Raw genomic sequence first — 24,788 nt, forward strand, 5'->3', positions numbered from 1 at the left:
GTATCATCAAAACTTTTATAACCTGAAAAAATACTCAATTCAAAAATCTCATCTTAGGGGGACTTTCCTTGAGGTCCAGTGATTAAGACTTTGCCTTCCAAAGCACAAAGTGTGGGTTCAATCCCTGGCTGGGGAGCTAGAAGGGTAAGAGCCCAAGAGCCCACATGCCTCATGACCTAAAACCCAAAACACAAACAGAAGCAACACTGATTGAAAAAATTCAATAAAGACTTTAAAAGTGGCCCACTTAAAAAAAAGTCTTTAAAAACAAATCCTCCAAAATCTCAGCTTGGGAAGAAAAATGTTGTTTCTCTTCACAGTTCAGTTCAGTTTAGTTCAGTCCTTCAGTCGTGTCCAACTCTTTGTGACCCCACAAACCGCAGCACACCAGGCCTCCCTGTCCATCACCAACTCCCACAGTCCACCCAAACCCATGTCCATTGAGTCGGTGATGCCATCCGACCATCTCATCCTCTGTTGTCCCCTTCTCCTCCTGCCCTCAATCTTTCCCAGCATCAGGGTCTTTTCCAATGAGTCCGCTCTTCACATCAGGTGGCCAAAGTATTGGGGTTTCAACTTCAACACCAGTCCTTCCAGTGAACACCCAGGACTGATCTCCTTTAGGAGGGACTGGTCGGATCTCCTTGCAGTCCAAGGGACTCTCAAGAGTCTTCTCCAACACCACAGTTCAAAAGCATCAATTCTTCTGCGCTCAGCTTTCTTCACCGTCCAACTCTCACATCCATACATGACCACTGGAAAAACCACAGCCTTGACTAGATGGACCTTTGTTGGCAAAGTAATGTCTCTGGTTTTTAATATGCTGTCTAGGTTGGTCATAACTTTCCTTCCAAGGAGTAAGCATCTTTTACTTTCATGGCTGCAATCACCATCGGCAGTGATTTTGGAGCCTAGAAAAATAAAGTCAGCCACTGTTTCCACTGACTCTTGATTATTCTTGATAGTAAGTGGAAATAATCCACAAGAGTGATCCAAAGTCACTGATATTTGTTTTGTGTCTCGTGTTTGCTTTGCAATGTGTTCATTAGTCACAGTCTCTCAAACTGTTGGATAACTTCACATGGAAGCGTTTGAAACCTTAATTTCAGAACATTAGAGAGGAGAAGAAGATGGTGAATTCCATAGTTTTATGTCTAAGTCAATGTTTTCCAAAATAAAGGCTATTTTTGGAGAGATTTGAGGATATTTATGAAGTAAAATTGACAAGACTTGAATCATCTTTAATTTCATTATGTAGAGAATTATTGATTCACATGCTTACATCTCTCTGTTTGGTAAGTAAGTAAGTTAGTAGAATGGCTTGTAAACTATTTTGTAATTCATTTTCTGTGAGTTTATTAGTAATTCATTTATTGGTATAGACTGAAACGATACTGCCAGTGGAGGGTTTGAAAAAAGCATCTTGGAAAGAGCATTATTTCCCTCTGGAAGCTTGATAGAAACTAGTTACAAATGAATGAATCTTCTATTTTCTTTATGGAAAATTGAAAAGATGCTCCAAGCTGTGTTTATGTTAGATTTGGCATCACACTGCGTGTATTGCAAAGATACTGCAGAAGGAATCCTGTTGTGAAATTACATGAAAAACAGTGGTAAACTGAATTTCTTTTAAATGAGTGTTTTTACAATTTAAATTTTGTTTCTGCTCGGTATTTTAAAATATATATATATAGTTCAGAGCTTTTCTAGAAATGTAAAAGAAGACCAAAGAAAACCACAACATAGCAATGCAAACATGGAGATTGCCCTGAGGTGGAAGAGACTTCTTGGAGCAGCAGAAATACATTTTACACTTGATCTTGCTGTTCTGCACAGAATTGGTAAACACAAAGTCTTTTCATTTTATTTCAGCGTCTTCAGAATTTGGGGTAAGTTCTTTCAGATCTTGGATAGTTCTGAACCCCCCAAAAATGTAATGTTAATTTTCTTGTCTAATTCAACGGTATTCGCCTCTGAGTTGTGAGATCACTTCTTTAGACTCATTCAATGTTGTCTGTCCTAATAACGGGCACGCCCCTCTGTGAATATCCTCCTGCGACCCCATTTTCTTTGCTCTTTATCTGTTCTTTCTCTACAGCCCCTAAAGTGTTGACAGGCTCCTATCCGAGCGGGATACCCGAGGGCAGCAGTGTCCCGACAGGGGTCTGGTCATCCTGGGAGTGTCGGCCTGGGATTGGTCTACCGCCTGGCTGGAAAGCTAGCCTAGAGCTGCGCAGAGGACCGGACGTCGTCATGACAACACCGCCCAGCATAGGGGGGCGGGGAAACGCTAGTGCGGAAGTCCCCGCCCCCGGCCTGCCTGGCGGGGCCGCCGAGGCCCGGGCGTCGCCATGGCAGCGTCGGGAAGGGGTGTGGCCTGCGACGGGGCGCCCCCGCCCCGCGGACCCCGCCCGGGCCTGCACCGCGGGCGGCGATCTCGACGCCCGCAAGGGTTTGAAACCGTTTTGTGGCGGCGGCGGCGGCGGCCAGTCGGAAAGCTTGCACGTAGGGTCGCCAGTTCTGGTTTTCCCGAATCCCTTCCCGGGCCCCCACGCGCGGGTTCCCGGTGGAATTTTGTGCGGGGAGGGGTCGCCCCGGGCCGGCCGCCGTCCAGGCCCCTGGCGCGCGCCGCTGGGGTGTCCGGGCCCGGCGGCCGCGGCTCCGCGTGCGGAGAGGGGTCCGGGCGGCGCGGCCCGGGGCTTCTGACGAAGTTGGGGGCAGGCGGGGCGGGTCAGCACGCGGGGCCCCGGCTCCCGACGGGACGGCGCCCATGAGGAGACGTCGGCGCGCGGCCGCGGGGTCTGGGCTGGGTCCCCTCCCTTTCCCCGGGGCCCCTGCGCGCCCCCCGCTCTGACCTCCCTCCTCTCCCGGGGTCCCCGCGCGCCCCCGGCTCTGACCTCCCTCCCTTCTCCCCGGCTCCTCTCCGGGCCGGAGCACTTCCTCCGCAGCCGGGCGGGGGTCCTGGGCCCTCTGGGGGCGGCCCCTGGGAGACCCGCCCGCCCCCGGCCCTCAGGGCGGACAGGGCTCGACTCCAGGGTCCCCGGGACGATTGCGGACCCTGCGCGCTGCCTGCCGGCTGATCGTCGTGGAAGCGGGTGAAGAAGCCGGTCGCGGGGACTCCAGCCGCCCCGTGGGGGTCAGGGTGCTGCGGGGGTCGGGCCCCGGCGTCCCCGGTCTCCGGGGCGATGCCACCCGTCGTGGGAAGTGCGGTCAGGGCCTGGTGACTGTCCAAACACCTGGAGGTGGGAGCTGGTGAAACAGGCACCTATATACGGGTTTCAAGTTTTGTTTAATGACCCGCCATCCACTTGAAGTATGATTTGATTGAGCAGAATTGATTTTAGGCGACTTGGAAGAGTGTATTTATTTCGCGTGACCTCTGTGAGCGGTATCTTTGTGTGGGGGTGTGGCCGCGTTTCCCCAGGACCTAGAATGTGTAAGGCTTCCTCGTGCTTTGCTGATGTCTAGGACCGCTGAGCACCGTCAGAAGCACATCTTAGCCCATTTCCTAGCTGTCAGCAGAGACACAGGTATAAAAAAAGACCATGAGCTAAATATGCTAGAGCTATAAGCAAGTCATCCAGCTTATTGCTTTTTATGTGATTGGTAGGCACACTCTAAGTATTTTAAATCTAACTCAAAAGATATAGCTTTACTTATTTTTTAAATTCTAATAATTTAAATCTGCAATTCTAATAAGTCATACATAATAAAACTTTTTGATTAGCTGGGATTAAGTACATATAACCTACCTGTAAGAGGTAATTCCTTAAAGGTTTGAAGCAAGAATTCTTTGACGGTTTGAACCAATAACTTAATTTTGTTTTCATTTTGTTGGAGAATAAGGGATAAGGAAAAGCTGAGTTTTAGCATTAACCAAGCATTGACACTGATTCTTTACTGTGCTTTTTAACAAAATAACTATTTGGCCACACTGGGTCATTGGTTGCTGCATGTGGGATCTTTAGTTGAGACATGTGGGATCTAGTTCCCAGACTAGGAATGGAACCTGGGCCTCCTGCATTGGGAGCTCAGCATCTTAGCCACTGGACCACCAGGGAAGTCCTTCTTTACTGTGCTTTTTAAAAAATGTATACTCCAGTATTGCATATTATTATAGCAATTTGATTGCCTTTCTACTTTCCAAAATACTTCTTGGAGGTATTGCTGATTTATATTTGAATGGCCAACAGGTCAGATATAATGAATCTGAGAGCTGCTGGTTTCAGAGTTTGAATCTGAGCTTTATGCTTAATTTCATGACTAAGTGAGTCATTTTACTGTTGAGTTTTCGTTTCCTCTAAAACTGAACATTAACATCTTCTGCTTATCTCAAAGGATTGAATGAGAACTAGCAATTATAAGGAATCTTTGTTTTCAGTTCAGTTCAGTTCAGTTCATTTCAGTCGCTCAGTCATGTCCAACTCTTTGCAACCCCGTGAATCGCAGTACGCGAGGCCTCCCTGTCCATCACCAACTCGCGGGGTTTACCCAGACTCATGTCCATCGAGTCGGTGATGTCATCCAGCCATCTCATCCTCTGTGTCCCCTTCTCCTCCTCCTGCCCCCAGTCCCTCCCAGCATCAGGGTCTTTTCCAGAGATCTTTGTTTTAGCGGTAGCTAAAGACCCTGATGCTGGGGAAGATTGAAGGCAGGAGGAGAAGGGGACGACAGAGGGTGAGATGGTTGGATGTGGCATCACCGACTCAATGGACATGAGTCTGGGTAAACTCCGGGAGTTGGTGATGGACAGGGAGGCCTGGTGTGCTGCAGTCCATGGGGTTGCAGAGTCAGACATGACTGAGCGACTGAACTGAACTGATGGGCTCTCTCAGGCATATGTTTGATTATGTGGGCGAGATGAACTATTTAAGCCTAGAAGTACACTTCAGGTCAGAACTGGGCTTAAAACTCTGGGTTTCTGTGTTTCCATTTGTTTGTTTATCCATTTGATTAATTGCTTTTCAGCTTAATGATAGTAATATAACATCTGGCAGTGGTATCTTGTTACCAGCTTTCTGTTGGTACTTTCTGTCACTGATGGAGTTATGTAAATTATGCAGCTAGTTATTGTAGGAATGTAGAACAAAACCAACCAGCCAAATAACCCCAGGCCAACTAACCAATCATTGTTTTTATTTAGTCACTAAGTTGTGTCTGACTCTCTGCGACCCCATGGACTGTGGCCCACCAGACTCCTCTGTCCATGGGATTTCCCAGGCAGGAATACTGCAGTGGGTTGCCATTTCCTCCTCCAGGGGATCTTCCTGGCCCAGGGATTGAACTGTCTCCTTGTGTCTCCTGCATTGACAGTTGAATTCTTTACCACTGGGCCACCTGGGAAGCCCTAACTAATCATTAAACATGATTAAATAAAACAAAATTTATGTTAACCAAGTCTTGAATTCAAAAACATGTTTCTTCTACTGTAATGTAGAAGGTACCATGACCAGTTTTGGTTAACAGAATTAAGGGCAATAGTATTTCTATTCTAGAAGCACTATTTAGTACTTGGAACAGAATTAAAAAAAAAAAAAGCCAACCACAGATATACCTTGTTTTACTGCGCTTTGCTTTATTATGCTTCATAGATACTGTGTTTTTAACAAATTGAAGGTTTGTGGCAGCCCTGCCTGAAACAAGTCCATCACTTGCCAACAGCATCTGCTCACTTCATGTCTCTGGGTCACATTTTGGTAATTCCCACAACATTTGAAACCCTCCCCAAAATGATTACAAATGATGGATAGTGTTTTCTTGGTTTTTTTTTTAGCAATAAAATATTTTTAAAATTAAGGTATGTACTTTTGTAGCATAACGCTATTGAACACGCAGTAGACGACAGTATAGTGAAAACATACCTTTTATATGAGGGAGCCTCCCTGGTGACTCAGATGGTAAAGTATCACCTGCCGTGCAGGGGACCTGGGTTCCATCCCTGGGTCAGGAATATCCCCTGAAGAAGGGAATGGCAACCTACTCCAGCATTGCCTGAAGAATCCCATAGCCATTCCAGTCCTTTTTTATGCACTGGGAAAGCACAGTGTTCAGGCGGGTCGCTTCACTGTGACGTGCGCTTCATTGCTGTGGTCTGGAACTGAGCCTGCGGTGTCTCTGAGGTCGCCTGTATTTGTCATGTGGAAGTAGGCTGTTCATTTCTTCAGGGAGCTTTTATTTACCAGTCAGTTCTTCAGCTTCTGTCACGTGCATGTGACGTACGAGGTACCTGCTGAGATGTGTCAGACACGGTCCCTGCCTGCTGGAAGCATCTCACAGATGGTGGAAGACGTGTAAACAGTATGCAGTTGTGTGAAGAGTGAAAGCACGATAAATGCGGCCACACAGCTGTGAGCCGTGCACACTCGGATGGAGCGAAGAGTCTGGGCGACGCGGGGCAAGTCTCAGAAGGGTGCTTGAGCTGCATTTCCTGACTCCAGGCAGGGGGACAGCCCGTGAGGATGAGTGGGCCTCTAAGGAGAGCAGGCCTGAGCGTGTGCAGACCAGCGGGGAGTTCTGATGGTGCATGGTCATCCGTGGGGCAGTTAGTGAGGCAGAGTGTGTGTGTGTGTGTGTGTGTGTGTAGAGTGGTCATCTGTGAGGTGGTTAGTGGTCCCTGTGTGTTTGTATGTATGTGTAGGGAGTGGTCATTGGTGGGGCTGTTAGGCTGAGTGTGTGTGTATGTGTGTGTGTAGAGAGTGGTCATCCATGGGTTGGTTAGGTAGGCCCTGTGTATGTATGTGTGTGTGTGAGGTGGGGGGAGTGGTTATCCATGGGGCAGTTAGGCCGTGTGTGTGTGTGTGTGTGTGTGTGTGTGTGTGTGTGTAGAAGTGGTCATCCGTGGGTTGGTTAGTTAGGCCCTGTGTGTGTGTGTGTGTGTGTGTGGAGAAGTAGTTGTCTGTGGGTTGGTTAGTTAGGCCCTGTGTGTGTGTGTGTGTGGAGAAGTGGTCATCCGTGGGTTGGTTAGTTAGGCCCTGTGTGTGTGTGTGTGTGCGTGTGTGTGTGGAGAAGTAGTCATCTGTGGGTTGGTTAGTTAGGCCCTGTGTGTGTGGAGAAGTGGTCATCCGTGGGTTGGTTAGTTCGGCCGTGTGTGTGTGTGTGGAGAAGTGGTCATCTGTGGGTTGGTTAGTTAGGCCGTGTGTGTGTGTGTGTGTGTGTAGAAGTGGTCATCTGTGGGTTGGTTAGTTAGGCCCTGTGTGTGTGTGTGGAGAAGTGGTCATCTGTGGGTTGGTTAGTTAGGCCCTGTGTGTGTGTGTGTGTGAGAAGTGGTCATCCGTGGGTTGGTTAGGCCGTGTGTGTGTGTGTGTGTGTGTGTGTGAGAAGTGGTCATCCATGGCTTGGTTAGGCCGTGTGTGTGTGTGTGTGTGTGAGAAGTGGTCATCTGTGGCTTGGTTAGTTAGGCTGTGTGTGTGTAGGGGTGTGTATGTGTGAGAGGTGGTCATCCATGGGTTGCTTAGTTAGGGTGTGTGTGTGTGTAGAAGTGGTTATCCATGGGTTGGTTAGTTAGGCCCTGTGTGTGTGTGTGCATGTGTGTGTGTAGAAGTGGTCATCCGTGGGTTGGTTAGTTAGGCTGTGTGTGTGGAGAAGTGGTCATCCGTGAGTTGGTCAGTTATGCCATGTGTGTATAGAAGTGGTCATCTGTAGGTTGGTTAGTTAGGCCCAGTGTGTGTGTGTACGTGTGTCTGTGGAGAAGTGGTCATCCATGGGTTGGTTAGGTAGGCCCTGTGTGTGTGTAGGGGGGGTGGGGGCAGTGGTCATCCGTGGGTTGATTAGTTAGGCCGTGTGTGTGTGTGTGTGTGTGTGTGTGTGTGAAGTGGTCATCCATGGGTTGGCTAGTTAGGGTGGTGTGTGTCTGTGTGTGTGGAGAAGTGGTCATCCGTGTGTTGGTTAGTTAGGCCGTGTGTGTGTGTGTGTGTGTGTGTGTGTGTGTGTGTGGAGAAGTCATCCATGGGTTGGTTAGTTTGGCCGTGTGTGTGTGTGTGTGTATGTGAAGGAGTGGTCATCTGTGGGGTGGTTGGTTAGGCCCTGTGGTGTTTGAGTGTGAGGAGTGGTCATCTGTGGGGCAGTTAGGCCCTGTGTGTCTGTGTGTGTGTGGAAGAGTGTTCATCCGTGGGGTGGTTGGTTAGGCCCTGTGTGTGTGTGTCTGTGTCCATGTGTCTGTGTCTGTCTGTGTTTGTGTGTCTGTTTGTGTATGTGAAGGGGTGGTCATTCGTGGGTGGTTGGTTAGGCCCTGTGTGTGTGTGTGTGTAGGAGTAGTCATCTCTGGGGTGGTTGGTTAGGCCTTGTATGTCTCTGTGTGTGTGTGTGTGTGTGTGTGGAGAGTGGTCATATGTGGGTTGGTTAGTTAGGCCCTGTGTGTGGGGGGCAGGGAGGAGTGGTCATCCATGGGGTGGTTGGTTAGGCCCTGTGCATGTCCGTGTGTCTGTCTGTGTGTGAGTGTGTCTGTGTGTGTGTGTGTGTGTGTGTGTGTGTAGGAGTAGTCATCCATGGGGTGGTTGGTTAGGCCCTGTGCGTGTCCGTGTGTCTGTCTGTGTGTGAGTGTGTCTGTGTGTGTGTCTATATGTTCGTGTGTGTGAGTGTGTGGAGAAGTGGTCATCCGTGGGTGGTTGGTTAGGCCCTGTGTGTGTGTCTGTGTCCGTGTGTCTGCCTGTGTGTGAGTGTGTGTCCATGTGTCTGCCTGTGTGTGAGTGTGTGGAGGGGAGAGACAGGCTCGGAAGGCTCCGTCCGCACTGGGCGGCCTGACGGTCCGGGCTCAGCGGTCGCCCGCGCCCTGGAGGCGGAGGTGAGGGGCTGAGCTCCGGGCCCAGGACTGAGGGGGGAAGCGGGAGGGCGTCCTCTGACTGAGGGGGCACGGGCGGGTTTGGAGGTGTTTCTGGGTGTTTGTTCTTTCTGTCGGGGTGACACAGCGAGGAGGTCGTCGGCGGGGGAGGGAGTGGGCGGCGGGCGCCAGTCAGGGCGTGCATCTCGGGAAGACGGGGAAGACGAGCTGGGAGCTGCGGGGAGAGCATCTGGGCGTCGCCCCGACTCTTCCTCTGCCGCAGGAGGAAGGCCCTGACGTGGGAAGTGAGCGGAGGCCGGAGCGGCCTGAGCGGCCTGGTCCCGCTTCGGCGCGGCCCTGGGGGAGGAGTGGTGAGGGACCCGAGCGGGCTTTCTCCCGCGGAGCCTCGGTCAGGGCGGGAGGGCGGCCGGAAGAGCCGTGCGTGGGAGCCTGGCCCCTCCGGCGGACCGGCTGCGTGCGGAGCCCCTGAGCGGTGCCGACCCTGCCCTGGAGGCGGCCGGGGCAGGTTAGTGGGAGAGCGGGGGGCGGAGAGGCCCAGCAGGGCTTTTCTCCAAACGTGATTTGCAGATTTGAATAAATGACACATGGGGACCATGTATCACATAGAGACAGTACCCAGGCATTTCAGAACTTAGAGGAACATGTGGACTCTTGAGTAGATTTTAACTTAAGGAGTCTTGTCAAAACCTATGTTTCTGATTTTGGGGGTTCACTGCTTTATAATCAGTGTTTTTCCTGTTGATTAGGAAGAAACCTGAGGACCGGTATTTTAAGTTTTTTGACGGGAATTAAACATTGTACATTTATCGACATTAAAACCCACTTTTCTGGTATACAGTTTGGTTAATTTTTGCACATACATGGAATAGGTGCTTACAGCCCGCACAGACGGCATGTGGGACAGCCCCAGGACCTGTGTGATTTCCTCCCCCGCCCCGTCCCATTGCTAACCCTGTGAGGGAGCCGCATGCCTGCACTTTTTCTGGGTGCCGGTAGTTCCTGCCTTTTCTAGGGTGTCACACAAGGGATATGGTCATGCCGTATGTGGCCTTTGAGAAGGGCTTCTTTCACTTAGGCTGACGCATGTGCGGGTCACCCATGTTGTCGGGCGTATCAGCACTTCTTTCCTTGTTTTTCTTTGTGTGGATGAACCACAGTTGGTTTATCCATTTCCCAGGGGAGGGACACTTAGTTGGAGTCCAGTGTTTGGAACTGATTACAGAAGTTAACCAATGGTTACAGAAGAAAAAAGCTGGTATAAACAGTACCTTCAGGTTTCCATGTGAATATAGATTTTGTTTCATTTGGATAAATGCCTAAGACTAGGATTTTTGAGTCGTATGCTAAGTGTGTGCTTCACTGGCTAAGAAATGGCTGTTTTCCAGAGTGGTTGCACCATTTTGTGTTCCTACCAGCAGTGTGTGAGTCTTCCTGTGGCTGTGTGCCCTTAGCAGGTGTGGTGGTGGTTACATTTCTCAGTTTCGCTGTCCTTGTAGGTGGGTAGTGATGTCTCAGTGTGGTTCTCATTGGCATCTGTCTACTGATTAGTGATGTAAGGCGTCTTCACCTGCTTACATGTCAGCTCTACGTCTTTTGTGAAGGAACTAATGTTTTTGCTGATTACCTTTATTGGGTTGTTTGTTTACTTGTGGCTTAGTTTTTAAAGTTCTTTATGTATTCTTGATATAGGTTCCTTTCTGAGATATATGCAGTGTTTCTTCCCAGTCTGTAACTTATCTTTTCAGCTCCTGGACAGAGTTCTTTGCAGAACAGAAGTGTTTTATTTTGATAAAGTCCAATATATCAACTTTTTCTTTTATGGGTAGTGCTTTTAATGTTGTATCTGAGAAATCCTTGACTAGCTTCAAGTCATGAAGATTTTTTTTTTCCTGTTTTCTTGTTTTACATTTTACACTTAGGTCTATAATTCGAGTTAATTTTCAGTTCAGTTCAGTCACTCAGTTGTGTCTGACTCTTTGTGACCCATAGACTGCAGCGCACCAGGCCTCCCTGTCCATCACCAACTCCTGGAGTTTATTCAAGCTCATGTGCACTGAGTTGGTGATGCCATCCAACCATCTCATCCTCTGTTGTCCCCTTCTCCTCCCACCCTCAATCTTTCCCAGCATCAAGGTCTTTTCCAGTGAGTCAGCTTTTCATATCAGGTGGCCAAAGTATTGGAGTTTCAGCTTCAGCATCAGTCCTTCCAATGAATATTCAAGACTGATTTCCTTTAGGATGGACTGGTTGGATCTCCTTGCTGTCCAAGGGACTCTCAAGAGTCTTCTCCAACACCACAGTTCAAAAAGCCTTAATTCTTCAGCGCTCAACTTTCTTTATAGTCCAACTCTCACATCCATACATGACTACTGGAAAAACCCTAGCTTTGACTAGATCGACCTTTGTTGGCAAAGTAATGTCTCTGCTTTTTAGTAAGCTGTCTAGGTTTGTAGTGTTTATAGTGTTTCTTATAAACACTATAGCTTTATAGTGTTTCTTAAAATCAGGTAAAGTGAGTTTTCCAAACTTGTTCTTCTTTTTCAGAATTATTTCTGCTGTTCTAATTCCTTCAACTTTCCATGTAAATTTTCAAGTCAGCTTGTGTATATCTGTAAGGAATACTGCTGGGAATTTTAGTGGAACTGCATTAAATCTGTAGATCAATTTGGGGGTGTTCAATACTAATGAATTTTATTTGATCTCTTCCAACAGTTATGTAGTTTTCAGCATACAGACATTATTATTTTAATTTTAAATATTTTACAGGCTGAATTATGGAAATGGGAAGTGAAGAAGAAAAATGGGAGAAGCTGGATGCGGAATTTGATCACTTTGTGGTAGATATGAAGCCTTTTGTTCTAAAATTACCCCACAGGTCAGGTAAGATTATGTTTGAAAATTAGGCTCTTATCATTAATTTTTTTCTTTGTATTATTTAGCCAAACCAATGAACTTCCAATATGGAGAGAAAACTGAATTTGTTTAGTAACAATTTTCATCTTATAAAAGATTGTTTACTCTGAGCTGTTCGAGGGAACATGGAAATTCAGCAATGATGATGTCTTCCTAAGCCATGGCAAGGTCTTACATGTTACATGTCCATGTCAGGAGCTTAAACTGCATGAATCTTTCAAGTTAGCTGAAACAGTTCTTTTTTTTTAGACTTTTTCCTCCTCCCATGGAAATGGTTCCTTTCAGGAGCTTACTGTACACCTGTCTCTGACCCTTTTGTTCATTAAAGCAGGAAATAGTCTGTTAATCTTCCCTGCTTGTTGGTTGACTGAATAAAAATCAAGTGTGAATGAGTTTTGGTTGCTCTCTTGTTTGCAGTGCCTACAGGGGTTTGGCTCGGTCTTACCTTCACGGTCTTCCTCTGGCCTCTTCTCTTGCCTTGTTGGATGGTAACCTCTTTTTTCTCCCTCTGCTATCCTTAAAATGAGTACTTCCTGTCCCGTGGCTCAGTCACAGTTGGTTGAACTAGGATTTAACGGTGTTTCTACACTGTGCTCTCTTCTGATATTCACTGTGTTTTTTCTTTCTTGTGTTAGATCTGCTGCTTAGGATAAATGTATATTAAAATCTCTTATTATAAATGTACTTCAAGTCAAACTATGTTCATATTTCATCTTTTAAAAAGGGATTTGGGGTATCCAGAATGGGGTTAACTGTAATCTTTGGTTTGTGACTCATTGTGGAAATTGGTACATCCCTGGTGCTTTTTTATGCCATTAATTCATAATGAAAGCTCAGAAACTCACATCCCAGTCAAGACCTAACCATTCATATAACTTCAATCTCATTATAGCTAAATTCTACTTCGTTTCCCCCCATTATTTTAAGTAATGAGTTTTTTTTCATTAGCCAAATGGCTGTACTAAGCTCTGTTCATTTGTATATTATATGTTAATAGATTTCAGTTTGCTCCAGGACATATAGAAATACACAGTTTGAAAAACCGTTTACTTAAGTTGATCAGTTTTACTTACTGTTTTCTTTTTGCACAAAGTACACCCGATATTGGGGCCTCCCTGGTAGCTTGGCAGGTAAAGAATCCACCTGCAGTGTAGGAGACCCTGTTTCAATTCCTGGGTTGGGAAAATCCCCTGGAGAAGGGAGAGGCTACCCACTCCAGTATTCTGGCCTGGAGAATTCCACGGACTGTATAGTCCACGGGGTTGCAAAGAGTCGTACACGACTGAGCCAGTTTCACACCCAATATTTCAAGAAGTTTGTTTGTTTTGTGATTATATAATTTTCAAAACTAAAAATACAAAGTTCTTTAGAGACTACTCTTATACCTGGAGTGATAAATCCAGCCTGAGCAAAGTAGTAAATCAACCCCAGGGATTTTTATAGGTACAACAATAAACGAATATGACCTTTAGAGACTAAGAGATTAAAGCAGATTTATGATTTGTGTTAGATATATAATCCTTAAATTGAGTTAGACAGAAAAGATTAATGTTGAGATAGACTTGGTGAGCCCTGAAAACAATTCTGTGTCATGGTGAGATGAGGCAGTCAATAGGCCATTAGATGTGGATTAAACCTTGGTACATTTTTAAGGTAGTTTTTAAAAGGATAATTATTTTTCAAAATTATATTTAAATACAGTAATCCTCAAATATTTTAGAGAGGTTAAAAGAGAACCCTAAATAAATCATTGACAAATCCTTGAAAATTATCAGCTTTAATAAATAAAACACTTGAGATTCAATTTTAGATTGAGTTTAAAATGCTTAAGTAAGTTTGCATTTTCTCTCTCATGGTTTTATAATTAAAATTATAGAAAGATTTTTCAACACAACTAAAATTATTTTAGAGATGATTTTTGGCAACACTTTTGTCTCAGAGATTTATCTGATGGTAATCCTGGAACTCTAATCGACTGCTGGAGTCTAGCCCAGGGGTGGCGGACTGCAGCCCTTGTCCACATCCCGCCTGCGGCCTTTTCTGTGAAGATTGATTAGAAAACAGCTATGACCCCCCGTGGATGCACGGTGCGGGCGATTCCTTGCAACCTTGAGACGTTGTGTGGAAGATCACTTGGGCCTGCAAAACCGAAATGTTTGCTGTCTGGCGCTTTACAGAAAAGATCTGCTAGCCCCTGTGCTGGACGAGAGCAGATGTTTTATGGGTCTGTAAGGGAATGTGTTTTCTGAGAAATGCAGCCTAACAGCCCCTGTGTGTGTGTCTAGAACGGCAGCGGTGCGCACTCTGGATCAGAAAGCTGTGTGAGCCTTCAGGTACCGGCACCGGCATCCCGGGCAGGAAGAACCGCAACTTGTACGCCAAGCTCCTGCTGCACATGCTCCGGCGGGGGGTGCTGGAGGGCCCGTTCACGCAGCGCCCCGAGCCGGGGACCCTCAGAGCCCTGCCTTCCTACATGGTAGGTGTGTGTGTGCCAAGCGCCTTATTGCCCTTGCCCAGGCGGGGGCGCTCGAGAGCCCTGCTTGCCTACGTGGTAGATGTGTGTGCGCCAAGCGCCTTACTGCCCTTGCCCAGGCGGGGGCGCTCGAGGGCCTTGCTTGCCTACATGATAGATGTGTGTGCGCCAAGCGCCTTACTGCCCATGCCCAGGCGGGGGCGCTCGAGAGCCCTGCTTTCCTACATGGTGGATGTGTGTGCGCCAAGCGCCTTACTGCCCTTGCCCAGGCGGGGGCGCTCGAGGGCCTTGCTTGCCTACAGGGTAGATGTGTGTGCGCCAAGCGCCTTACTGCCCTTGCCCAGGCGGGGGCGCTCGAGGGCCCTGCTTTCCTACATGGTGGATGTGTGTGCGCCGAGCGCCTTACTGCCTTTGCTCAGTCGGGGGCGCTCGAGGGCCTGTTCACACAGCACCCTAGGGTCATTTATTAAGTTACAAGTCCTAGATAGGCGTTAGTTAAAACAATTTTTTTGCTCCGTGATTCAGTTTTTTTCCACCTCGAATGGAAATTAGAGATTGGGCTCTAAGGGGACTACACTTAATTGATTTAGTCACCACCCAGTATTCTACAATATTTTTTAAAAATTAAAATTTATTTTTAAATATCAAGCCTTAATTTCCCACTGATTTTCACTGGATTACATTAATTTTCACTGGATTACACTAATAATGTATAGATGTCAGTAAATTCTAGCTTCTGAAGCTTTCTAGATGTTAACATGAATTTGAGCAAACTTCAGAATAGTGCAGGTGAGGGAAGCCTGGTGTGCTGGGGTCTCAAAGTCAGACACAACTTAGCCACTGAACAACGAATATGTTTTACTTAATGTATATGAGAGGTGGGGTTGAATGACTTCTAATGTTTTTTATGATCTAATAAAGTGATAATAATGAGTTAGAGTTTAGAAGTGATTTTCTGTACTTTGATTTCATTATCAAAAATCAGCTTTGTTACAGAGGCAGTTGGCATTGTGCTTGGTTGATGAATGTTCAGTCTTGGACCTCATAACCATGAAATATGTCTTGGTTTATGTGGTGTTTGGATACTTGAGAAATCTGTAGGTGTTGGTGGTTGCTGATAGATATGTATTTATTAAAAAATAAAAAACCCTGCAAAACTTTTGTGTAGTATATTTTAAGATTTTACTCTATTTTATCAGTTAAACCAAAGTTCAGTCAAGAGGCATGCTGCACGCTAGATAATAATTTCTGTTATTCATGGCAGAATGCCAGACCTTTTGATGAGATTCTGCTTTATATGTTAAAACTATGGCCATGCATTTTCTTAAGATCAGTCGTCTTTGGGGTAGTAGTTACTTGACTTGATAATTGATTAAGCATTGGAGTGACTTTCTCAATTAAAAAGAAACAGCTGTGCTTGTTTGACTTGGGGTAGAGGATCGTGTGTCTCCCTTCCTTAGAGAAAAGCCCCTGGAGAATTTTTTGAGTAGGATTGGGAGGATTACAGTTAATGCAAACTTTATATGCAGAGTTTTCTTCAGAAATGTGTCATGAAGCCTGTCTCCCTTGAGAAGAAATAAATGGGCTGGTGTCTTTCTTCTTAATGACTGAAGATAGAACATTTTCTGAGACATATTCAGATGTTGAAATACAAGTGTACCATTTCATGTTTTCCCATTCACACTCATTTTACGGGATCATAGGAAAGGGCTTTAGTTTATAAATAATAATAATAATGTAAAAGCCTAGAGACCTGTCTTGGATTTTTCAGCTAGGTCATGGCATGACCAGAACTAAATTCTAGGTCTTCAACTCTGTTATTCCTAATGATGAAGAGGTTTCTAATTTTTTTTTCTGATTTTTATTGATTTTGGTTTCTCTGCCTACTGATTTGTGTGTGTGTGTGTGTGTACATGTGTGCGCATGCACACAGAGTAATGATCACAGAAAGAAATAGGAGAGCACAAAAAAGACCTTTTCATTTGTCTTTTCAGAAAGCTAATATTCCTTTTGTAATATAAATCATTATTATCATATGTGTCTGTCATAATTTTATGATTTATCAAATTTAAACATGACATAATTAAAATGTGAGCTATCCATTTTTATGTATTTTAATATTTCATTGAATGATACGTTTTTATATAATTAAACTTGAGTATTTGAAAGGTTGTTATCAAACTTGAAACTTGATGGAAATCTTAACTGATTATTTCATTATATAGTACATTTTGAAAGAATAATTTTTCTAATTTTTAAAAATCAGTCCATCTATTTTGATGAACCAAATCCAGCACAAGCCAAAGGGTCCAGCCCGGATGGATTACCGGACTGGGTGGTGGGTGAGCTGGGGACCAGCGAGCACAGATGCAGCGAATCCCGGGACCTTTCCTCTGGAGAAGATTACTCCTTGGTGCAGTCGCCGACCGATGTCCACAGGTATGCCTGAGCCTGGGGTTCCACGTGTGTCTCATCATTTAGCTTGTCTTTGGAACTGGTTAATACATTCCATATTTCCTTGTTTTTTTATGGTAAACAGTTGGTTTACGTTATGTTTTTGCTGAAGTTGAGGGCTATGAAGGGATGTCATGTTGGTAAAATAAGTGTTGCTTTTCCATTGATGGTATATTGAAGATTATATTACATTTTTAAGTGATTTTTGAATATCTGTTAAATATTTACATCTCTTCCCATTGCTTGGGAAGTGGTGATTGAAAGTCCTTAAGTAACATAGTTCTCTGTTTTCCTCTGGGACACGTGTGAACTGAGAATATTTCAGTGACTTCAACGAAATACAGCATCTTCCATATCCATCTTGAAGCTTATGCTTGAATTTCTGTCCTTCTCTCCCCTCACCAAACAGTATTTGTTTTGATTTAATAGAATAGTGAAGGCAAACATAAACCCAATTAAACTGTGCTTTCTACCTAGATATAAGCTTAAATATGATTTTTAATACAAATAAAAGTGATTTCTGAATTTTAAGTACACAATAAAACAATTATTGTTGTAGTATAACTTTTGGTCTTTAGAAGGAATAGATTTCAATTGGACTTTAATCAAATTACATTTGGCACTGTTCCCTGAAATGTTAATGTACTGGACAGTGTCAACTCCTCACCATTCTCTTAGTAATTTTTATTTTTGGAATTTGATTAGGCTAACAATGTGATCTTTCTTTTCTACTATTAATTTTTTTTGCTTTATTCCTTAAAGGGTACAGAAATCTCATTAGTAATTTGAAACATCTTCATAGTTGGTGTAGTCTGGTTGTGTTTTTCAGACCTCACATATTATGGTGGAAAAGAACAGATGAATGTAAAGCAAGAGATCCAGTCCATGTGAAATTTTTTTTATTAGAAAGGGGAAATAAGTTAATATGGAGAGGTAGAACAAGCAGAGGTGATATAATTAGGACATGTGTCAGAAGCATAAAAAGGGAGGAACAGGTGAGTCCATGGCAGATGGCTTCCTGGGAAGTTTAGAGTAGAATTCAGGACAGGAAGTGGACTTGGGGCCTCCAGGGAATCCAGGTGAATGGGACTTTTTCTCTCTCAGAATAGAGGATCAAGTTGCAGGAAATATGGTGATAATATTCTTTAAATATTACTCAGTAACTTTTCTGGGCAATGAAACCATAGTAAAATCTCTATGGTTTTAACAAGTAACATATCTCTTTGTTGCTCACCTATAATAAAATGACATTTCAATGCAAATTACTTGAATTTGAGGCCTTAGTTAACAGTTATACAATAAGTAATTAATGGAAAAAGCAGACAGTCCTTCATTCCTCCTCAGCCCTTCAGAGCTCACGACTTCAGAGAAGCGTCCCCTGGCAGCCCAGGTCTGTGTAGGTGACCTCGTTATCCGCACGTCTCCTCTGTGTCTCTGCTGCGCTCCCCGCACGTGCAGAGGTGCTCCCCTGTCCTCGGGCTGGATCCTCAGCTTCAGAGCGCAGGGACGGTGTTCCCAGTGCCCTGGGCAGGCACTGTGGGGACGTGCCCGAGTCTTAGTCTTTGGTGAGTGCGCGCAGGAGTCCGGGAGGGGGTAGTTAGGCCACATGTTGAATTTCATCTGTGCAAAGCTCCTTTCAGACAGGTATGTTGGGGCAGAGAGAATAGCCCACGAGGATTTATTTTAAAAACTATTTAGAAAAACCTGAGGGAGGGATAAATTTTAGAAGTTAAGAGATGTATGGATATAGGCTAGAGATGCCTATTTGTTTCCTAGCCTTCTTATCTTATTTCTGATGAAGTTGTTAAAGAAAATGAAGGAGCTGGAAAAGACAGCTGTCTTTCTGGTCAGGCGTTAGAGTTTCCCTAAAGGTAAGGCCAAGTAAGGGTATCTTTACTTGCACGCTTTTAATTTAACTCAATCTATTTAAAATTTTTAATCTGCATGTATATTGCTTAATAGATATTTGTAATTTTATATACATAAAGGTGCTTAAAAATAAAACTACTTTACTTTACCTAAAGGCGGTACACTTAATTTAAGGCCAAATACATAATGTGTTTGATCAGCTCAGAAGCAGTGGTAGAATCTATTGATGGTCTGTCTTCATGTTTCTTTTCTAGAGTTGATCGTTTACTCTGAGTGGTCATACTGTGCTAATGAAAAAGTTAGAATCTGCTCGTGTTGACCTAATACATCTCATCAGTTCTGCACGAAATTGTTTTAAAAAGTTTAAGAGGCTTATAATATGTGACACATGTATGTTTTTATAGTGAATAATTTATTGTTACTTAGAACTGAAGTTTAATGCTGCCTCATAAATTTTACAACCACTTCAACTTGTCCTTTGAAAAACCTCTTTAATCTTAAAAGATTTTCCCCCTTAGTGTTTCTTTTTTGATCACTATAAAATCCTGCTTTACTTAGGCCTTTTTGTATGTGAAGTATTTCTCATGGCATTTTAGATTATGCTGTTTGTGTCCTGGCCTTTTCATATTATTAAAGATGCAGAGGCCTTTTGAAGCCTCTTTGCCAGGACTCCTGTTCAGTAGAGATGGTGCCTGTCCCGGACCTTTATTCTTCCTGCAGTGCGTGTCACGTGGCCGCGTCCTAGACACATTAGACATGTAGTGAGGTCCTACGCTCTGAGGCGTATTCCTTGCTTTTCTCCTCAAATACACACTGCACACGAGTACACTTAGCATTTCACTTCAGTTTCAACATGTAACTAGTCCTGTCCTGGTTTTATCCTTTGCTTTCCTTTTTCATAGTTCTTGGTTTAATGTTATGTTATTACCCGTAGTTTATTTTAGAAAAACCACTTTTCAAATTGCATTGCCATATTACCAGATAACTTTTATTATATTTTTATATCAAATAACTGATTCTTTTGTCGACAGTGAAATATCTGAGTTACATTTGAGTTTGGAGCACGATTTCACAAAATGTTAGCGCTCTCCCCTGTACAGTTTGGGTAATTTCGTGTAGCTGGACCGCTCTGAGTTATGTCCACGTGGGATACTTCCTGGTCGTCTTCCAGGTGCTTAGCTCTGAGTGGTGGTAAAGGCCCGCGTTGTCTTTGTGGTGCCCGGACCTGCAGGTGGCCCCGCGATGCGCTGTGGGTGCTGACGGCCTTGCCCGGTCCCCTCCTTGAGTGTGGGCAGGACCTGGGAGGGCGTCTCACCTTCAGGATACGGCCGAGGTGACGGGCTGTCACTTCCGTGAGTGCCAGGCGGTGCTGGAGACTGCCCTGCGTGCAGACCGGCCCTAGGGGCCTGCTGCCTCCCTTGCTGCCGAGGAGCGGGCTGCCCTGAGTCTGTGGCCGGAAGGAGGTGGAGCTGCTGACGGCTGTGACCGCAGGCAAGGTGGGCTCCTCCCTCCAGGGGGGGCCGCGGCCCCGGGCAGACCCCGAGCAGACCCCGAGCAGAGCCTCGTGCGGCCCCGAGCAGGGGCTCCGGCGTGGCGGCGCCCGCACTGCTGGCCCACGGAGACGGGGAGAGACGCGGGTGGCGTCTGAAGTGTCTGTCCGTGGCGGTTGGTTATGCAGCAGTAGATGACGGGCACTCTCTCTATCCTCACTGTAGAAGCTCATGCAGTCACACGCGGTACATTCTTGTAAAAATCTCAGCGCGGGCCTGCGAAGAGTAGGACGTGCTCTCACTCCGCTTCCGCGTGCGAGGTGTGGGCGCCAGTACTTGGGCGTGTGTCATCCCGTGTACACACACCCGCGGGGGCGAGACAAGACTGCAGTCGGCTTGTGCTGCGTGAGCTGCTCTTTGGTCACGTGACTGTGTTTCACCCCGTGTCACGTGACCCGTGTGAGCTTTTTAACACAGATGATACTCCATGGTGTAGATGTACTGTGACTAATCGGTCTGTTGCTGGTGGTGCTTTAGCGTTATAAAGTATGTCCTAGTTGACATCCCGGTACATGTATCATGATGAACCTGTGTGTGCTTGGGCTGTTACTGACTCTGTAGCCAGGAACAGTGAAACATGTAATGAGCTGTTGCTGGGATTATTAGTAGGTTCAACATCTTGTACAGAAAAATATCTAGGTTAGTATGGAGTGATGTCTCAGATATGTGAAGTTCAAAAAAAGTACGTAAAAGTAGTACGCTTCCATCTGTGTGTGCGTATCTCTTAAAAAGGATATGTGGATGTGTATGTGCACACGTGTGTGGAGTATTTCTGGGTGCCATGTGTGAAGCTGTTTTACGTTTAGGGAGTGGGGTAATCTGGTGTGAAAAGTTAAAAACTTTTTTTATACATGTGTCTGTTACTTTTAATAACCACACTTATTTTTTGATAGGGAGTGTCAAGTTGCCTTCCAAAATGCTCTCTCATTAAAATACTCAGCCACACACACTATTTAGATTAGTGATGCACATTAATGAATCTAACCATGTATAGCAAATACACAGATTTAAACAGGAGGATGAAATTTTCCCAATAGATAGTGTTTGTGAGTTATACTTAGATTTCTAATTTGTTAAAACAGGAACCAAGTGAGGCAAGTTGTACATTTATGGAGCACCTACTGTACGCTAAATGCTATTCTAGAAATCTTTGGTAAGTTATCTGACTTCATCCTCTAGAATTCTGTGAGGTTGACACAGTTGCCCTTTGTACTTATTGAGGAGGTTACCGCTTCAGTAAGGTCAGTAAACTCCCCAGTGATGGATGCAGAATTGGAATCTAGGTCTTATAATTCCAGACCCTGTGTTCTTGCTGGTAGACCATGCAGGCATGAGTACTTTTTGCAGCAAATATGGAAACTTCACTTTAACCCTTCCCCCTGCCTTGAGCTTCGTTAGCAATCTTGGGCCTTTGTTCATGGTTATTTCTGGGTTGAGTGAAATGAGGCAGTTTGCCTTTGTTTAAATATCACTTCTGACACTTGGCAACCACGTGTCCTCAGGCAAGTTCCTTCCTTTCTCCGCACCCGGTGTCATCCTTTGTGAGAGGCAGACGACAGTGCTGACCCCAGAGCAGCGAAGCTGGGGGAGCCCTGCCCATTGCCTTTGACGTGGGGCCCGTCACTCCCCACCTTCGGGGTGCGGGGGTCCTTCACGTGGGCTGGCTTGTTAGCTTGGCTCCTCTTCTGGTGCTCTCATGATTTGATCTTCCCAAAAGTGTTGTCTTAAATCCGTTGATCATTAATTATTTTCAGTTTAAAAGTAATTTTGTGTTCATGAGAAAAGGAAATTAACGGCTGTGCAGAAGGGTTCTGATTGTAAGTGTGAATCCTGCACATTCTCAGAATAAAGAGATGGAATAGCATTTTAGAAGAGGTTTTTGGGAGCTCCTTAGTGGTCCAGAGGTATTAGGACTCGTCATGCCAGGGCCTGGGTTCAATCCCTGGTCCGAGAATGAAAATCCCGTAAGCCATGCAGCACAGCCAAAGAAATTAGAAATAAATAAAGTGAAAATAAAAGAGGCTTTGAAGCAATCTTTATTTGGATAACTCAGCAAGTCCCCTTTTCCAGAACGGAGGGAACACAGTGTGGCTGGCCCTGGTTTTAAACATTTCCCCACACCACGCGTTAGAAGCTGCCTACGTAGGGTTAGACTTCAGTTCTTGTCATCTGCATGTATTTCTTGGTGTGCACTATTCCAAAGACAGACACAAAGACAGTAGGTTGTGTTCTTGTCCTACAGTTCTATGGAAGAGGTTTTGAAGCTTCTTTGTAATGGCTGGTAATTATTTTTATGAGTTTTCAACCAAGTATGATGTGGTCTGGTAGCTTATCACCAAAGTGTAGTTAGGTCCTGGGGTGAGGAAAGATGAAAAAGAATGATTTAATGCCACATTATTTTCAACTTGAAACTTTGGTTAAGAGTTATGAGTTAGGAGAGAGCAAAGAGTAACGTCGAATAAACCCCAACCTTTAAACACTGCTTCGCATGGAAGAAAGACAGTTCTGGTCATTTTAGAGGACTTTGTTGTTGAAAAAGAAGGCGTTAGTAGTTTAGATTTCTTTAGATGCCACTTTATAAAGAGTCACGGTCCAGAATGCTTAAAAATTCTAGGAGCGTGCAAGCAGAATTATTACTTCCTAGGTGGCGCTAGTGGTGAAGAACCCTTCTGCCAGTGCAGGAGATGAAAGAGATGCGGGTTCGATTCTTAGGTCGGGAAGATCCCCTGGAGGCGGCAACTGACAACCCACTCCAGTGTTCTTGCCTGGAGAACCCCATGGACAGAGGGGCGTGGCAGGAGGGGGTGGGTACGGTCCGGGTAGCAAAGAGTCAGATAGGACTGCCTGACTAAGCACATGTATTACTTTTACCATATTAGACTTAGGTTAACTTTGTATAAATCAAAGTTTTATCTTTTAATTCATGCCGTGTCCTTTAACTAGCATATATGTTCACACCTTTAAGAAAGGACTTGGGGAATAATTATCCTATTTTAAATGAGGATGCGTGCTAAGTCACTTCAGTTGTGTCTAACTCTTTGTGACCCCATGGACTGTAGCCCACCAGGCTTCTCTGTCCATGGGGATTCTTCAGGCAAGGATACTGGAGTGGGTTGCCATGCCCTCCTCAAATGAGGATAGAGGACTCTTAATTTCTGCATCTTGCTTTAATGAGATCTTTCCATGGGTTATTTCATGCCAGATTTTAGTCTGGAATTAAGAATCTAATTATAGTCCTGCCCTTATGGAAAATATGATTTGCTTTACAATGATCCTCTTTAACATGTGGTTTTCCAGTAATGATTGTGGCGAAAAGCTGAGACTCCGTGCCCTTTAAAAGTGTCTCCCAGGACAGACAGCCCTTCGCCTGCGGCTGCAGTTTAAACACGTCGCCAGCAGGTGGTGATCAAGTAACGAAAACGTGCTCGTGCTTGCGTATGAATACATTGATCATGTGAAAAAACATTTTTGCTTTAAAAATACTGATTTAATTTTTAGTCTGCATACTCAGACAGCATAATAGACAGACTCTTTTTAATTTGTTCAGCTCCATTTTTATATGTAAACGACACTGACCTGTAAATGGCCCCTGCTTCTAAGCTGCTGGATGAGTTTATGGCAGAGCTGATCATTACCTTGCCTTCCTCGGGCTTGTTGATGTCCGCTGGCTCGGGTGGTTAGGGTTACACACGGTCCAGCGTCCTTAAGTGTCATTCACGGCAGTGCATTCCGTTTAGTTAAGAGTCGCCCTGCTGATGAGACAGATCTGTCTGCAGTGGTTCCTTACGTTGTTCCTGCCTGTGTGTGCGTCACGGGTGTCCTGCCGGGTGCAGTGTGGCGCGTCTGGGGCCGGCCAGTGTATCCACGCCTGTTCACACCTGGCTGGCGAGCACCAAAGGTGGCCAGTGTATCCCTGAGGAATGGACTGTTGGATTTAAATTAACTCAGAGAGCGTGTGGGGCTTCCTGGTGGATGGGGGCTGCTCTCTGCAGGGAGGTTAGGTGGGTAGGGAGTGGGCGTTGGGTCCTGGCACACGTTGGCCACCTCTGCCCAGGGAGACTGTGTTCTGGGCAGGTGTCTCCCTTTGTTGGTGAGGATCACTCGTGGTCAGTGCTTGGTCTCAGTTGGTCAGCCTAAGGTTTCAAAGGAGCTTCCCCAACTGGTCTGTTTGGAAGAAAGAAAAATTGATCATCTCCCTTAACTTACTGAAAGAAGGATCAGCCTTGTTCATCCTTTTGTTTGGAGAGAACTTTGGTATGGAACAAATCTGATTGATGTGGTCTTGCTAGAATGGAGGCTTGTCAGGTGGACATTTAACCTTGAGCTGTTGGGAGTAAGACTGCCTCACCAACGAGGAACAGAGTCTCTTTCTTAGGACCCTCAATCCAGCAGTGTGTTTCACACATTCATGGGACCACTTAACTGGTCACTAATTTTCAACAGTGATGTGCTAATTAAATATCCTTCTTAGGTATTTACCAAGACAAGGCCAAGCGACAACAATTTGTAACTGAGATGGAATGGCTCTGAAAAAAATGACCTGGCATTTCTTTTAGGCTTTTTAAATTTTTTTTATTGAGTCAGACTTCTGACAAATTTAGTCACTTCTTTTTTAAACATTTTTAATGAGTGGGGCTTTGTAATAAGTATCTTTTTATTTCACAAGCAAGTTTCTTTTTGTGAGATCATAATATTGAACAGTTTAGTTTTGATGTTCTTTTAAGCAGAAAAGGATGACAGTAAGCTTATACGT

The 24,788-nt window shown here is 45.1% G+C and overlaps 1 protein-coding gene across 4 annotated transcripts in view; it reads left to right on the forward strand.

The window, feature by feature from the left end:
• Nucleotides 1–2,360: 2,360 nt before the first annotated feature.
• The window catches only part of CEP112 (centrosomal protein 112), a 299,121-nt gene continuing 276,693 nt past the window's right edge, over nucleotides 2,361–24,788 (forward strand). For all 4 annotated transcript variants that reach the window (XM_043443432.1, XM_043443639.1, XM_043443510.1 and 1 more), the window contains exons 1-4: nucleotides 2,361–2,505; nucleotides 11,543–11,656; nucleotides 13,975–14,165; nucleotides 16,429–16,601. In XM_043443432.1, coding sequence (XP_043299367.1) covers nucleotides 11,551–11,656; nucleotides 13,975–14,165; nucleotides 16,429–16,601 — 470 coding nt within the window. In that variant the 5' untranslated portion in view covers nucleotides 2,361–2,505; nucleotides 11,543–11,550. The remainder of the gene's footprint in view (nucleotides 2,506–11,542; nucleotides 11,657–13,974; nucleotides 14,166–16,428; nucleotides 16,602–24,788) is intronic.

This window comes from Cervus canadensis, chromosome 1, assembly GCF_019320065.1.
Source record: "Cervus canadensis isolate Bull #8, Minnesota chromosome 1, ASM1932006v1, whole genome shotgun sequence".
Taxonomy (NCBI): Eukaryota; Metazoa; Chordata; class Mammalia; order Artiodactyla; family Cervidae; genus Cervus; species Cervus canadensis.